At 45.7% G+C, this 16849-nt stretch overlaps 2 protein-coding genes across 5 annotated transcripts in view; both read left to right on the top strand.

Moving 5' to 3' along the window:
- The window catches only part of prkd3 (protein kinase D3), a 36787-nt gene extending 33232 nt beyond the window's left edge, over positions 1–3555 (top strand). For all 4 annotated transcript variants that reach the window (XM_047611453.1, XM_047611451.1, XM_047611452.1 and 1 more), the window contains exons 16-19: positions 254–352; positions 442–709; positions 1077–1162; positions 2096–3555. In XM_047611453.1, coding sequence (XP_047467409.1) covers positions 254–352; positions 442–709; positions 1077–1162; positions 2096–2269 — 627 coding nt within the window. In that variant the 3' untranslated portion in view covers positions 2270–3555. The remainder of the gene's footprint in view (positions 1–253; positions 353–441; positions 710–1076; positions 1163–2095) is intronic.
- Positions 3556–12860: 9305 nt separating this feature from the next.
- foxa2 (forkhead box A2) lies at positions 12861–15527 on the top strand. Its single transcript, XM_047610321.1, has 2 exons — positions 12861–13150; positions 13866–15527. Exons 1-2 carry the CDS (start codon positions 13079–13081, stop codon positions 15039–15041), a joined length of 1248 nt encoding a protein of 415 aa, XP_047466277.1. The 5' UTR covers positions 12861–13078; the 3' UTR covers positions 15042–15527.
- Positions 15528–16849: the final 1322 nt, after the last annotated feature.

Below are 16849 nucleotides of genomic sequence, written 5' to 3'. Positions count from 1 at the left end.
GAGATGAGATCATATGTCTTTATGTGAAGGTACTGGTCAAGATGGAAGTATTTAAGGGCATTAGTGTGCTTATATTGCTACTATTTCTTTCCATATGGCCACACCAGAGGTTCCACGGCATACATTATACAAACAGCTCTTTGTTTATACCATACGCTCCATACATTAAAACTTTTAGACACAGGAGTTTACAATTTTGTCATCTGGATTTTTTTAGCTAAGTCTGTGATTATGGGACTTGTGTTTGCAACAGATCCTGGTGGCCTTGAGACATCTGCACTTCAAAAACATTGTTCACTGTGACTTGAAGCCTGAGAATGTACTGCTGGCCTCAGCTGAGCCTTTTCCTCAGGTACAAACAAAAAATTGTGTATTTCTCTTTTTGTTTTTGCCTTTACGCACGTGTGCATTTGCTGATCGCGCTTCTCGGCTTTCTTCCAGGTAAAGCTGTGCGACTTCGGCTTCGCTCGTATCATTGGCGAGAAGTCCTTCCGGCGGTCTGTGGTGGGCACTCCGGCTTACCTGGCTCCGGAGGTGCTGCGCAGCAAAGGCTACAACCGCTCCTTAGACATGTGGTCGGTGGGAGTCATCGTGTACGTCAGCTTGAGCGGGACCTTCCCTTTCAACGAGGACGAGGACATTAACGACCAGATCCAGAATGCTGCCTTCATGTACCCCCCGACACCCTGGAAGGACATCTCTGCAGAGGGTAGGAAGACAAATAATATGTCTGATTAGTTTCTAGCCAGGTTTCACCTTTAGTCTGCGTCGTCTTTGACCTGGTTGCATCTGTGCTTTGATGTCAACTTGATATTTAGACAGGAGCGTCCTCCCCACCTACACTTCTGAGTGATGTGAACTTTCAGCTGACATTTCTTTGTCTGCGGTTGTGATGAATCACTTTCAGTTTTACCCAACTGTCCCAACGGGCCTGATTTGTGTTTTTATTGGTCCTGTTGCCATCTTTAGTTGTTTCATGTCCTGCCTCTGCACTGTATGCAGTTAGCAGGAGATGATGTGGCTTCAGGTTTAGTTTGCGATACCGTCTGCTCATTATCGTTTTCCCTCCCTCACAGCCACCGATCTCATCAACAATCTCCTCCAAGTCAAGATGAGGAAGAGGTACAGCGTGGACAAGTGTCTCAGCCACCCGTGGTTACAGGTGACACATTCTTCTTTTTGAAATTGAGTTTTTAGTCACACTCTTTCTGAAAGCTCAATCTTGTCATGTCTGTGTAAAAGCTGAAACCAAGGGCAACTCAACTTGTAGAGTTTCTTGAAGGTGTTTGGTCGCTCATCCAAGTAAAACTTTCACTTCTGAACCCGTGAACTAAAGACGTTTCATTCAAGAGCCACAGAGAGTTTTCATGTGAGAGTTTTACAGCACAAACAGGAACTGTCTCCACAAGACTCAGCATATAATATAGTCCATTCACCATCTTCATGTTCTGTTTTTATCCTCACTCTAAAGAAAAGATAATATTTAGTTGTTTACAAGGCTGTGGATATGAATATGATTGCATCATATAGAAGCAGAATAACAAGAGAAACTAAATATGTATATTTAGTTTCTCTTGTTAGTCTGCTTCTTCACATCAAAACTTTCCACTACTTCTATCCATTCAACCACCTTTCAGAATAGTTTGGCACTATGATAGCGATGCTTATCCAAAAAACCTTTTAAGATGTTTTAAAGTGGCCATGTTTCTCCTTCCTACCAGGAATGTGAGGGTTTTCTCATTCGGGCATCACCAGCTTTGCTAACTACTGACTAGTGTTTTTGTGTCTAACACACACTGAGCGGACTATTAACGGAAAAGACACAACTGAATGGATACGAATGCTCCCAATACCCAACTAATATCTACACATCCAACATGACTTAGCTGGAAACCGTGCCTATGTTTACATGCTTATCATTCTCATTCTTAGAACAACGGGCTGGAACATCAGCGTGAGCGACTGTTGTGTTTACATCCACAAAGAGAGAAAAAGTCATGCCAAACATAAATGCCAAGAGTTCACATGCCTCTCATGTCAGTGTCCCACTGATGAGGACGACGTGTTGATGAAAGAAAATGCTTGTTTTCCTCAGGACTATCAGACGTGGCTCGACCTGCGGGAGTTTGAGACGCGGCGGGGAGAGCGCTACATCACCCACGAGAGCGACGACGCGCGCTGGGAGGAGTACGCGGACGAGCACAGCCTCGTTTACCCCAAACATTTCATCATGGCTCCCAACCTGGATGACATGGAAGAGGACCCCTAGTGGCACGGGGGACTTATTACATGACATGTATTGAGGACAGGGACTGTCACGGGGACTTTTTGCATGAAGCTTTGGGAGCAGCAGGTATTTCCCTTCAGAACTGTTTGTTGTGGAAACAAAGAAGCCAATCGGGTGGAGTATTACTCTCCACTGGCTATAAAAGTGGGAAAAACCCCAACAGAATTTGTAGCGTGATGCACTGCTACAAGCAGGTGGAGATGCGTGCCACAGAAATGCATTAAGGAACTGTTTGGAGAAAGGAGGGTTCTCTCTCTCTTTCTCTACAGTATGAAAACATTCCATGGATTTGCTCAATTTTTGGTTCACGTTTGCAGCCAAAATCCACAAGTTGAACCTGATAACGATTAATGTTAAATGCACACACGGTTTTGGACAACTTTGAGTAATAATGGCTATGTTCTTGATGTAAGAGAGGAGGTCAGCCACAGAGAAAAGCTTACACCAGGAGTAAAGGGCACTTTTCACAAGGGATTTACAGCCTGAGAATTGAACACGAGTTTGTTCTCATCTCTGAACTATTTGTGAGACTGTCCTTTGACATGAAACTGGAACTATCACATGTATTTGTATGTTGTTGTTTTTTTTTTTTTTAAAGTAACTGTGGTAGGTGTTTGCACTATGTTACTACCGAACATAGCAATTGAATAGAAACACTATTCGCTGCTACAGAAAGCAAACTCGCTTTTGCAGATTCAGCGTAAGGTGCAAAGCGGTCAAGTGTGACAATCACACAGTATGAGCTTCCCTGTCACGGATGTCGTCAGAGTGTAGTGGCAGCTTGTAGTGTGGGAGTTGGATCGACTTTCCCTGGAGAAGGAACCAAGAGGCCCTGACCAAATAAAACGTCTTCATTTCAGTGTTTCCAGACTCTTTTTCCTTTGTTGTAGTTGTGAATTTCTTGCGAGGACCATAACCCTGAGCTGCGGGGAAATGGAGCCTGCTCGACGTGAGCTAAAACAAGCTATGGACTCTCATAACATCACGTGTTCCCTTTTTTTGAATGTGAGATTTTACACAGAACAAAATGATTTTCTTCAGCATCTCTTCTGCCTAGAGTGGAGGAAGTACAAACCGGGTATATTGGCAATTTGATTCACATGGGAGTTTATATTACTACAGTCTTGTCGTTTTGCCCCGTTGGTGTGTTTTGGGAGTATGTTCCTGTTTCCTGTTGTCCATTTCCTGTCTCTGTTGCCGCTGGATTGGCAGGTGTCAGTGTTTTGTATATTTCCGTACATACCAATGGAATAAAAGCCGTAAACAGACGTCTTAAAGCTTCAGATCTTTGTGTCCATGCTCCAGACCTACACACGTATTCACCACCCTTCACCTAACAAGGGCTCCACGATAAAAAACAGAAAGTTTGTGTGTATATGCAGCCCCGGCTTGTCGCGTGTGTGTGTGCGTGTGTGTGTGCGTGTGTGTGTGTGCGTGTGCGTGTGTGTGTGTGTGTGTGTGTGTGTGTGTAGCGGTCGCGTATGTCAGATCCCATTCTCAGCAGCTGGATGTGATTGTTGCACCACACAGAGCCAGTCGCTCACCACTAGCGGGTAATGACCTAGTTAAAGAGGGTGGTGGTGACGCGGGGGGTTCGTGGAAGCCTTTGAAATCCCTCATGATAAACGCAGACTCCCTTCAATTATCAAACGTGCGTTTGAATCGAGCGTAAAAATGACATGTCTCGTTATTCCTCCGCTGCATTTCTGAACGGACCTATTGTTTGAGGGGGACGGTTCACCGTGAAGTACTACAACGAGCAGACAGCTGGTATTAATTCAGACACGTGTTTGATGTGAGCTTCTCTCGATACCAACTGACCACTGGTAGCAATCATGACCAACCTTACTGCAGTGGTATCTTTTTTTTTTTTTTTTCCTCCCGGAAGAGATACTCGATACTCTCCTCTATCTGTTAGCTTAAACGATTTCAAGATGTGGACTTCTCCTCCAGTCCACATGACCCCATTAACCTCAGCTGGGGAGACACTGACTCACTGAACAGGCCTAAATACAACAGCACCGAGTTTGGTCTTTGAACGGCCAGCGATAAACCCTTTTTTTTTTCTTTCTTCCTGCTGATAATCACACAGTGTGTAAAGAAGCGAACGAGACAAAAGCAGATGCAATGTCTCCCTCCTCTGGCCGGACCAGAGGTGCAAGGGTTCCAGTCGCCCATGTTTTCTCCTTGTAAGGACAGATTTAGTGTGACCTCCGTTAAACATCATCACGCTCTACTTCAATCTCAGTCATTTCTTGATATCACATCTAGTTCAAACGTTAACCACTCTCTGTAACTCAGACAGTCTGGAGTTTTTCACATTGTGGCTACGTTACTCTTTTAGTTCGGGGGAAGTGGTGTTAAGAATTAAAACTAAGCTGCTGAACTTAAGTGGGGAAAAACCACAGACAGTATTTCCTCTAGGGGATCTTCTGGCCGTACCGTTTATGCACAGAGGTCAATTTATAACCCATAATAGCACGGGTCATCCACTGTGAAACACGTATAGCCTATGATGTCACGCGTATAGCGAATCAGAATGGAGGAAAAGGGCCGCCCTCCTTCAACGAATGTCATGTGGGGACACGGCTGACATCCAATGACGGCAGTTCTCTTTCCTGCCAGAAGGTGTCACTCTTTGTTGGTTAATCCTTTGAAACTGTAACGCCACAGTTAGTTGAAGGAGATTTCTGGAAAAACTGCATCTGGTAACCCTGACATACATATAAATAATCATTCTTCCCACAAATGTTACCATCAAGTCACGAGCGTTAAAGTCCGCGCTGCGTAGAAATGACCTGGGCAAACGGCTGAATCTCAGAGAGTCGCATGAAAAGGCTCATTTATATGTGAAGCTACAGGATGTCAGGAATAGCATCTGTGGAAAGATCAAGAACAGCCATGTGTATCTGTTGCCCCTGATCCTGGGGTCTGTGTGTATTGCGTATTTGTTGAGCAGTTTTTCCTGGTGGCTTCTCGGCAGGTCTCTCGTCACCTCAAGGGGAGGTCTGCATGTTACGCATCCTCAGCCCCCCCACCCCACCCCAATCCCCTCCCTCCCCATCCGCCCTCATCCACATCCACCTCTCCTCTATTCTCCTCCACTTCTCCTCTCTGCTCCATGCCGGGTATCCATGGGCTCCAGACCAAACAAGCAAACAAACAGAACAACAGAAAAACCCATCACCCAGACGGGGTCGGTCTGGGCCTGGGGAGGCGGAGGGAGGGGGAGAGAAATGGGGAGAGATCTTGTTTGCTTTCAGGGCCAGTTCCATTTCACTGTGATGGCAGAGGAGGCCTCCCAGGACGCGGCTACCCACACTTCTGTTTGACTTCCAGGGGTGATCAAGGTGGTCCTCGGTGCGTGCTGACACATCATCTTCTGACCCGGTGCACAGCTGGCTGCAGCCACGGGCCTCCAGCCTTTGCTTTAGACAAACTTTATTGAGAATTTTCCCAACAACACACCTTGGCCGGCCCAGTCCCTCTTTGCCAGCGGTCCCGGCCTTTATCCGAGGGCTCGGCGCGGCGTTCACTCCTACCGCACAATGGCGTCCCTCGGGCAGTAAACCGTCACTCAGCGAGTGCCGTTCTCGCCGTCACGTTGCTCTCGCTTTATCGGTCATGCGCCCTCTCCACATAACTCTCCGCGACTGACACGCCGTTTTGTGTCCTTGACGAAAGGCAACACGCCCAAGAAACACTCAACCCAAAATCTCTTATACAATCTCTCGGCACACAAGGCACTTTCCCTTCCCTTCCCTTTTTTTTTTTTGGCCCACCACATTAAGACCTGAGTGACAAATGAATGTGACCAAACAGGACGCGCATGCCTTGAGCGTGTGCGTATTGGAGACAAAGATGTCCAAAAACATCACAAGTGGCCGCAAAGATCAACCCTCTATTCCCTCGAGTGTTTACCTTGCACCTAAACGGCCTGAATCACTGCAGATTTGTTTGTTCATTTTTTTAGTCCCTGAAAAGATAATAACGCTTTAGCAGGGCGCTCCCACGTCATCGGAGTTGCGGGCTCGTGTATTGCGGGAGCGCGCGTCAGGGCTCCGTGTGTGGCGGCTCGCGAGGGGCATCGGGTCATTGCTTTGTTGTAAAAAGCTGCGGAGGGAGGAAATGAAAGCTGGGAACGCTCTCCTCGTCTGGGAAAATGCAGATGAGCTGCGTAGGTATGTTTGATTTGCCGACTCCAGCTGTGCCCGGAGAATTCCCCCCCGACCCGTCCCGTGGACCGGTTGCTGTGCGAGGCCACATGCACCCCTGTTGCGAAGCAGGCCGGCGCAATACGCAACCCCCAACCAACCTTCCCTCAGAAAGGGACGGCCATTGAACTCTCAGGCAAGTGGCAATATTTGCTCACCTGAAACACACACATCTTGCCAATTGGGGTCGGGGTGGGCCGAGGGACTGGGGAAGGCCCTCTCGGCGCAGCTGTGGCCCAGAGAAAGACCAGGCCAGGAAGTTTTGCGGCTGGGAGAGGGAGGGGGCTCTCCTGCCGGGGGGCTGTTCAGCGGTGGCCGCCCCATTGTGCCTTGAAGGAGGCAGGGGCCGTATTTGTTAAAAGCTGCAGGAGGCTGATGAGGTGCTAATCTGTTGAGTGGCTGTGTCATTGGGCCCCTGTTCCCAATAGCCTGTTAGCTGTCAGGACCTGTAAAAAAAAAAAAAAAAAAAAGAGGCACAATTTATGGGCCCCGGGCCAGGACTCGGCCATCGGTGTCCGCGGGTAAGCAAACACAGATTGGGCACTTATGTTGTAGCTCTGGCGGGGCGGGTTTTTAACAGCGGACTCCTGGGGTGACACGTAGGCAGCCTCTTTTCAGCCCTCTTCATGAGTTGTCGGCCCCCTCTGTGCTCCTCTGTAAACACTACAAATTAGCCATCTGCATATGGATGGGGCCCCCAGTCCTTACAGGAAGGAGACGACCAGCTAGCCGGTAGACGGCAGCCAAAGATATCAGCTCTCCTCTAATGCAGGGCAGATATAAATTCTCCTCTATCAGCTTTTCATTTACATCCTCGCGTATGCAAAACAAGGACGGCCACGCTCGGGGTTTTAGATATGCCGGCAGCGGTTCTCCTCTCAGCTCGGAGAGAAAAGGGTTTTGTTTTTATTGTGTGGCGCTTTGAAGCGGAGGATAATGGAAGCACGGGGTTGGCCGGTTGTCTGAGATGGGTTCGGGTCAGTAGTCAGAGGTAATCCCAAACTCGAATTTCCCCATCAGCCCGGAATACAGATAAGACGGCGGCAGATATGAACCTCACTCGCCGGCTGACTGAGTGATTGATGGAAAAAGGAAATGGACCACTCAGATGTAGAGATGTGTGTGTGTGTGTGAGAGAGTGTGTGCATGTTTTCTCAAGAGGCCTCTCAGCACTGGCTTCAGTTCGGTAGATTTAAGGAGGCCGAGCGTCGCTGTGCTTTCGCATCATTCGCATCAAACCCACATTAAACAGATTAAAAAAAACAAAAAAAACCCAAAAACACTGATGAGCTAATTTGACTGTCACAGAAACGATGCCACCGGCTTGGACTCGTCCTTCGAGGTGCCTCGGATCAAAAAGTCCATTACCGACACGCAACTTCTTCTTCTCTTTCTTTTTTTTTTTTAATCACGAGGCCAGGTTTGCCCTCTCGTCCACGCTGACTGGGGATGTGACAGCGCGGCGGCGGCCGCCGCGTGTGAACACCAATAGCCCGACGCGGATTATCCCGCGGGCTCGATCGTAGTGATATTTAGCCACGGCGCTTCCCATGGGAGCCTGGCACTCCAATTAACATAGCACCAGCGGCCCCCCTCCCGTTTTAATTGCCTCCAGTCTGTGATTAAATGTGTATTGACTCTGCAGTTGGTCCACTAATGAATAACAATGTGCTGATTTGGTGATATTAAATCTTCCGGCTCTAATACACATCCCGGCCACGTTTCTTAGAAAGTTCAGACGTTTCAAGGAGTCAGGATGCACGTGTATGTAATATTATATATTATGATATGTATTCAATTATTTTATTACACAAATTACTATTATACATAAAAATAAGGATTGTTTCATCACGGGGTGCCCCTTCTAAAATGCCTTAAACAGGACATTTTAATAAATCATTATTATTCGGAGCCATTAACACTCCAACATCTGGGACTCTATGTTACAAAGAATTATCCTTTCTCCTTTCACACAATAGTGCACAGATATTATCTACAACCCTTTTCTAGAAAATGTTATTATCTGTGAAGGCAGCTTATAGGTGGCTGGTTATAAAGCACTAGTATTTTTTATTTTTTTTGTGCATTTGCTCATAAATTGCAACATGATACCTCAAAATGTTTTAGACCAATGCATTCTTTAGCGTCATCTGATCCGCACATCTCTCTGGATTCCACCTTCCTCTCTCTCTACCCCTGTGGTCCAATAGATAAACTGTCACCTTGTTTGATAAATGAAGGGCAGCGGTCAACACAGGATCCTTTAACATGACAAGGGACGAGTATTGAATCCGCACCGGCCTGGATACAGTCAACATAAAACATATCGAATGGCATTCCTCGCCCGCATTCCTCTCAATATCAAAAGGTGCGTGTTTGAGGATATCCTTAGCGCGTTTACGCCTGTGTTTGCGCCCCGACCCGCCGGGGGCCAGCGCAATAACTTTGGACTCCCTCCCACCGCATCCCGTCGCAATGGTTTTTATTTAGCCGGCTTGTGTGCCTTCCCAGTCCCGGCCGCTTTTCAGATTCATTTCCAGGTAAACACAGTGTGGCCAGCCACAAACCTGCAGCCAACAGGCGTTGTCACAGCTGTGGCAGATAATGGCAAGTCCAAACTCCAGCCCGGCTCTGGAATGTTTACTGTCACCACAGGCAAGTTGGCAGCAAACATTTTTTTTTTTTTCCCTCCGACACTTTCCAAGAGGAAAACTCCGGTTATTAATTTTATTTTGACGAATTACGCGCTTAACCTTTCGCCCCGTGCTGTTTTGTGTGGCTTGGCACAAAGGGCACGAAAAGGGCACATTCTTAAGTGGATCTTTGAATTTCGGTTGGAGGAAAAAAAGAAAAAAAATCCTTACTTTGAAAGCTGAAACTTAAAGTTAACACGTTCCCGTCAACAACTCCTGGGTGTTTGAAGGAATGTTCCAAGTGTTCCGCCTCCCTCTCCCAGAGCCCCCCCACCCCACCTCCACCACACCTCCCCTATCCTGCACCCAAGAAATCATTTTAGGGCCTAGGTGCTGTGCTTACACTTCTTTAACTGAGTCATTAAACTTTCTCCACTTAGTGGCTCTTTTCCCTCGTCACAAGCAGCGAAGGAACAACACCTGGAGGCGTGAAACGTTGACACCGCTCCTCACGGAGGCCGACTGATGAAGAAGGAGATGAATGTGGCGGCAGGTGCAGGGACGGTTGCATATACTGACACATATATAAACACATATATTCACTCAATAACTCACGTGAACACGGTGAGCTGCACGGCCCGTTTTGACTCATTCTTGCGAGTGCAAGTGAATGCAGCTCGGCTCTCGTGTGCCGTGTATGCACAAGGTGAAAGCCTGAGCAGGGAACACAATGACTCACAGCGAACGCTGCAAGCAACGGCCGGAAGAGTGCGGAAAACAGTTTAAAAAAATAATGTTTTAACTTGCATGCTGCACATGAAATAAATCAAAATTGACATTTGACTGCGTTTCAGTTTAAAAGATTTGGACTAAATAAATATGGCTGCCGCTCGGTTTAGGGTTAGTGTCAGGAATAATAGAACACAAAAAGGCGTTTTTATGGTTAAAGTGAAAAACAACAACACATTTCTTGCACGTAAAAGGAAAGAAAAAAGCCTTTTATTTGCACTACGGCTCGCAGCATTAGCACAAATGCAACTTAATGTTTTGTCATTCACTAACGGGCTTACATTTGTTTGTGCTTGCGCGCAGCGCAGTGAATCTGGAGCTGTGGCATTTCACTTATCACCTGACACTCATCCATGAAGGATCAGTGAGTCAAAGCTGGCTCCAGCGCCACCACCACCGCTGCAGGTTTGATCAAATTCGCAGGGGCCGACCCCGTTGCTATTGTTGTAAATAAAGAGTGCATTTTCCTGCAGTGTCGCAACTTGGAGACGAGCCTTTGAGAAAGCTGCGGCGTGGGGGCACACAATTTACGCCCCTTTCGAAAACCGAGACCGTAACACATTAAAAATAGCACATCAGCAGGACAAAACTGGTTTCAATGGCTTTGTTCGGGAGGATTTGTTCCACTGACAGGCCCAACAGAGACATAAAGGAGTCATGTTACAGTTCTCTAGCTCTACATAGTCAGACTCATAGCCCAGAAGCGATGTTGCCCAATTTTTTTTTTTTTTATGCCTCATGTGAAAAAGTAATGACGCCAGTATTACTGTTGTGGAGGGATTTTTGTGAGATATCTTTCTCTCTCTCACACACACACACACACCTTACATCAGAGGATAAATACAAAACACCACACAGGGTGCTATAGCAACTGGATGGAGGCCTCAGGTGAGGTTTTTGTTTTTGACTAAATCCAAAATGTGACCTTCACCCATGTGAGAGGACTCTGACAGGTTGATGATTAACCGTGGAATTAGCAACATGTCTCATTCAAGAACACAATGTCACGCAGGTCAGGGTCGGTTTTAGAAATGCTGGGGTTCTGCATCTGTAAATATCCAAAAGTCTGCATCGATTGTTTGTGTTTTCAGACTGCGTGCACTTGATTTTAGAATTAATGCTGGAGAAAGCAGTCGGGGAAAGTCTGCACACATGCGTGGAAAATACATTTTTGACACTGAAAAGCACCCGAGATGGTTGCGTAACGATGGTCCACGCGCACACGGAGGTCCGAGTCAGTTTGGGACCATTTTAGAAGATTTATGCAACAGATTCAGCCTTAAATACGAGCAAAACTGATATATTAAATGTTTAGTATTTTATACATGTGAACGCAACTCATTACCCGTGGATGCAAACGTGCCCTTAAAATAATACAAATCCCATGTAGGAGTGTCGGAGGGATGTCTGCTTTAACATCTTTTGTTATTGTCAAAATTAATGCCATTTTAATTAGAAATAATGAGGGAGTGGAGCCGAGAAGGCGCAGGTCTGACCGTCTCCAGCTCTCCGCCGGTGCAATCCCAAATCCTCAAACACACACACACACGCACGCAGCTTTTTCTCATGATCTCATTTCCAAGTTAAGCAGACCGTGTTAGTCCCTCGTCAACACGACGGGTTTACTCGCCTTTACTAATGGGGCTCTATACTGATAGTTATGCTCTTGCGTAAATATGCGGTCAAATAGATGTACAACTACCGACACGTGGCTGGCACCGCTCTGCAGCCTCACCTTGATGTTTGTGTCATACAAATACTGTACGGGTCCGGAGATTTAAGGGGCCCCCTCGACAAACCAGGTCCTCAGAAGTCAGCTACTGTCGCGGCGAACCGTAAAGGTGAACCTCTGCCGTTCAGGAGCGGAACCAAAACACTATCTAATGGATAAATTAGCCCAATTAGGATTTATATAGTCCGTATGATAGAGTCAGCAAATAAAAAGACGGGGTTGGGGATTGTTATTATTATTATTATTATTAATATTGCACCTTCATTATTTTATTTTTTTACATCTTTTTGGAGTCAAAACGCAAAAGAAGAGCCCACATTCTAGCGATTTTTTAAAAAACGTTTCACAATCTCTCAGTTCATTGTGCCACACACAGCAAAGTCAGTTGACGGAAATGGCCGAGAGAGGGCGCTCCGAAGCCACATTCAACACTAATTAAAACGTTCAGAAACCGTCATTCTGTCATTACAAAATCAGCTTTAAACATCTTGGGTAAATATCAAGAAACAGTTGAGGAAAATGGTAACGGGAGGAAAAGGCGTTTTGATTGGAACTGTTTAATAAGGGTTTATAATGTCACTGAAACATTAAGTCACTTTATAAAATTAAAATAAAAAAAGTGGAAATTATAAAGTAGAAATGAAGACACTGCAGCTGTAAGGTCGTTGTTCTATTCAGGTTAATATTGCAGATTTTTGAATATGTGCAATTTAATATAAACATGTGCAACCCTTGCAGTAAATGTGTGATGTTTGTCTCAATCAATGGGTTCATTTGCCTAAAAACAATCCTTCATGCGCATTTCTCTTGGTAGATGAACATGTTCGTGTTCCTCCGTAAAATAATCAACTATTACCGGCAGGCTCGGGCAATAAATTCCTCGAACACAGCGCAATAAAAATGGATTATGATAAGCACGTTGGAGGATGTGCGTAATGAAAGGAGCACACTAAGGAAGAGCGCCAAACATTCCTTTTTATAGTTCCCCCTCTTTTTTCCCCTCTCCCTCCCCAGCCAAAATACAATAAGATTAGTTTATAATGAAGCTTTTCATATGAAACTGTTCTTTTCAGTCGGCGCAGGTGTACAATTGGGGGAGGTGGAGGGGGGGAGAAGCTTGAGGAGTCTCACGCCTAGGTGCGAGGAGATTATTCAAATAGGGCCCAAGGCGTAGAAGTAGGGATTGGAGGCTTGCCTAGCGCACAGAGCTATATCACAGCGTTAACAAGCAGCACGGAGCGTCATTTGAACTCCAGTCACTGACAGACGCGTCTCACGGCTGGCTCCATAAGACACACATGCGCCAGTTCTCGACGAAGGGACACACCGACGACCCAAATACACCCAGTGGTCCCCAGTCACCTGCTATTAGAGAGACTTTTTGGCTTTTCCTCTGCTGGGAGACGCTTTGTGAAAGTCCTCCATGATGCTTGGAGCAGTTAAAATGGAAGGACACGAACACACCGACTGGAGCACCTACTACGGAGAGCCTGAGGTGGGTACCTTAAATATATATTTTTTTCCGTCTAAAGCCGATCCCATTTTATACAACTCAATATTAGCCCTGAGATAATATTAACTTTGTGATCAAATATTGACTTGAGGCGCCTCCAAATCCTCCCCCATCTCCACGCAGCGCGCTATCCTAACAAAGTTGCTTGACATGTAGGGGGGAAGAAACTTTTCGCTCGGATTATAATTTCATAAGTCTATACGTGTCTTTGCTAAAACAGATTCTTTTTTTTCTCTTTTTTTTTGTCACGTTTCCTCTCGATAAACATCTGCACTGTTTGATTTCAGGGAGGCTGATTCAAATATTTGTGCTGCAGTCGCTATTTCCCTGTGAGCACAGTCAAATTGGGTGCAAACATTTCGCCCGACATTTCACAGTTTTAGCGGATTAATTTGCTCAGACTATTCGGCACAATCGCGCGAATAAATACATTATTATTAAATGTGTGCATCTAAAGTGTTTTAAGCGAATTTACGCCTAAGGCAAACGCCTAATAAACCGTTTCAGCATTTACGAGGCGGTGCGCAATAAAAAATATATTTTCTGAGAATGGTTCTGGATTAAACAATAATGGGATTTTATCAGACTTAAAGAATAACTAATATCCGTATTTGGTAATATTAGTGCCATTTATTTCCTCGCTTTATAACGCCGGTGCCAAATGAAACTCATGAATGCCTCTTTCCTTCATTGACAGTGTTACACCTCGGTTGGCAACATGAACACGGGCCTGGGAATGAACTCGATGAATACCTACATGAGCATGTCCGGCATGAGCAGCACTGCCAACATGACGGCCAACTCCATGAACATGTCATACGTCAACACGGGCATGAGCCCCTCCATGACCGGCATGTCGCCGGGCACCGGAGCCATGAACGGCATGGGCGCGGGGATGACGGCCATGAGCGCAGCCCTGAGCCCCAGTATGAGCCCCATGACCGCGCAGCCCGCGTCCATGAACGCCCTGACATCCTACACCAACATGAACGCCATGAGCCCCATATACGGACAGTCTAACATCAACAGGTCCAGGGACCCTAAGACCTATCGCAGGAGCTACACGCACGCCAAACCGCCGTATTCCTACATTTCCCTCATCACCATGGCCATCCAGCAGTCTCCCAGCAAGATGCTGACGCTGGCCGAGATCTACCAGTGGATAATGGACCTCTTCCCCTTTTACCGACAGAACCAGCAGCGCTGGCAGAACTCCATCCGCCACTCTTTGTCATTCAATGACTGTTTCCTGAAAGTGCCCAGGTCGCCGGATAAGCCCGGGAAGGGCTCCTTTTGGACTCTCCACCCGGACTCCGGGAACATGTTTGAGAACGGCTGCTATCTGAGGAGGCAGAAGCGCTTCAAGTGCGAGAAGAAGATGCCCATGAAGGACTCCGGCCGCAAGCCCGGGGACGGCGGCTCCTCCAACAGCAGCTCGGAGAGCTGCAACGGCAACGAGTCCCCGCACTCCAACACTTCCTCCAGCGACCACAAAAGGTCCCTGTCGGACATGAAGGCGAGCCAGGCCCTGAGCCCGGAGCACACCGCCGCCTCGCCCGTGTCGCAGGGCCAGCACCTCATGTCTCAGCACCACTCTGTCCTCGCGCACGACGCCCACCTGAAGCCGGAGCACCACTACTCCTTCAACCACCCCTTCTCCATCAACAACCTCATGTCCTCGGAGCAGCAGCATCACAAAATGGACCTAAAGACTTACGAGCAGGTGATGCATTACTCCGGCTACGGCTCCCCCATGGCCGGAGCTCTTTCCATGGGCTCCATGGCGGGGAAAGCCGGCCTGGATTCCTCATCCATACCCGACACAGCCTACTACCAAGGCGTGTATTCCAGGCCAATCATGAACTCCTCATAAACTCCTGCAAACCCCTCGCACCCGCCGTGGACTTTCTTCCCATTCGATTTGTACATTTGTAAAGACGACGGAAAAAAAAAAAAAATATAGACTTTGTGTACAATATGTATTTCAGATATTTTTGACGTTTCCCACCGTTTTAGTTGTCGAGTTTGTTCGTAGCCTAATTATTTTGAAAGCGGATGTTGATGATGACGATGACGATGATGATAATAATAATAATAATAATAATGAATGAATTAACTAAGTAACGATAATGTGACGAGATCTGTTCAGAAGTCGGCTTCAGGAATGGACCCCAAAGACAAACAAGAAGTTGCTGTAAAATAGCCTCCACCTGCATCACTGGATTCCTCAATGAATTTAAATGCCTCGCAGGATTTGTTCAATCATTTGTGTAATTCCTATTTATGGCTTGTATATGTGTATTCTTGTAGTGACAAGAACAGAATCTATATTAAAGTGTTAATGGTTTTGTTTTCTGAACACGATGGTGTTTGACAATTATTATTATCATTATTATTTCTATTACTAGTACTGAGGGTTTAAGCATTGAAAGTGTTTGGAACTTTATTGCTTCAGTCTGGGTTATCATTATTATTTTATTATTATTATTATTATCATTAGTTATTAGTAGTATTCAAAATTTAGCAATAGTCTAGTATTAAATTAGTGTCTCCAGTATTACAATAAATTGCGTTTGCGGCATTTTTGCTCCAATTAAGAACCGCACAATTAAAATGTCAAAGCAATACGCATAACTATTAAATAATTAATTATAATTCATTTGCACAAATTATACTCATTAAATATACAAAACTTGAAATTGTTGAGTAAAGATGTACATTAAGCTGAACACACTTTTTTCATTTATCCAGCTTTGGCACAAAAAAATAAAAAAATAACACAAAAACTTAGAAAGCATGCGCAAAAAAAGAGAAAGAAAAGAGAAGTTTGAGTTTAAAAGTTGAAGTTTTTTTTTTTAACATTGTGGAATGTGTTGCTTTAATAAAGGCGCACGCTTTCAGCATGGGATTAATAGCTTTGCTGGATAAAACCGAGAACAATGGGCAGCAATCTGTCTCCAGGAAATGCAAACAAAACAAATATATGCTCATTAATCCCGAACACAAATTAAGACATATCTATATCTATCTATATATATATCTATATATATATATATATATATATATATATATATATATATATATATATATATAATTCTACCCAACACGTCAGCTACTTTACAATATTAACAATATTATGAAGCTCGTGTGAACACTGACAACCAACAACCCAGGGAAGGAAAGATTGCGTCAAATGACTGAACTTGTGTTTTTCGGCAGGAACTCACATCAGGAAATACAATAAAAAAAAAAAAATTAATATAATACACTGATAATCGGGAACCGTTTCATCTCCGTGTGTGAGTAGAGCTGGTGGGAGAGTGAGCATTTACATGTATTAAAAGCATCCATTCAAATTCCCACACATACAGTGAGGCGCATTGCGAGCGAAAATGTCACTCAGACATCATGCTTACCTGTCAGTCACACGTCTCCCCCTCCCTCCATCTCTCCCCCCCTCTCTCCCTCCCTCCTTCACACAGCAAAGTTTAGATCAGTGAATAAGATTAAGTGTCATTGTCACATAAAACAGCCTCCCGTGGCGCAGGAGAATGGTCCCTGGGAAAGGGGGCTGATTTGGGAACAGAGGCGCCTGAATGCGATGCTCTAACTTCTCTCCCCACAATCTGGGCCTCCATTGTCTACTCCCTGTTTTTTTTAAAGTAGCCGGACCCTCCCCTC

This window comes from Mugil cephalus, chromosome 17, assembly GCF_022458985.1.
Source record: "Mugil cephalus isolate CIBA_MC_2020 chromosome 17, CIBA_Mcephalus_1.1, whole genome shotgun sequence".
Taxonomy (NCBI): Eukaryota; Metazoa; Chordata; class Actinopteri; order Mugiliformes; family Mugilidae; genus Mugil; species Mugil cephalus.
The sequence above is the reverse complement of the archived record's forward strand: the minus strand, read 5'-3'. Positions and strand labels throughout refer to the sequence as shown.

Bases quoted from the DNA above. Each gene is read 5' to 3' on its own strand.
- foxa2 (XM_047610321.1), top strand. From the start codon at position 13,079: ATGATGCTTGGAGCAGTTAAAATGGAAGGACACGAACACACCGACTGG. The intron at 13,151-13,865 runs GTGGGTACCTTA...CTTCATTGACAG, and splicing joins CCTACTACGGAGAGCCTGAG to TGTTACACCTCGGTTGGCAA.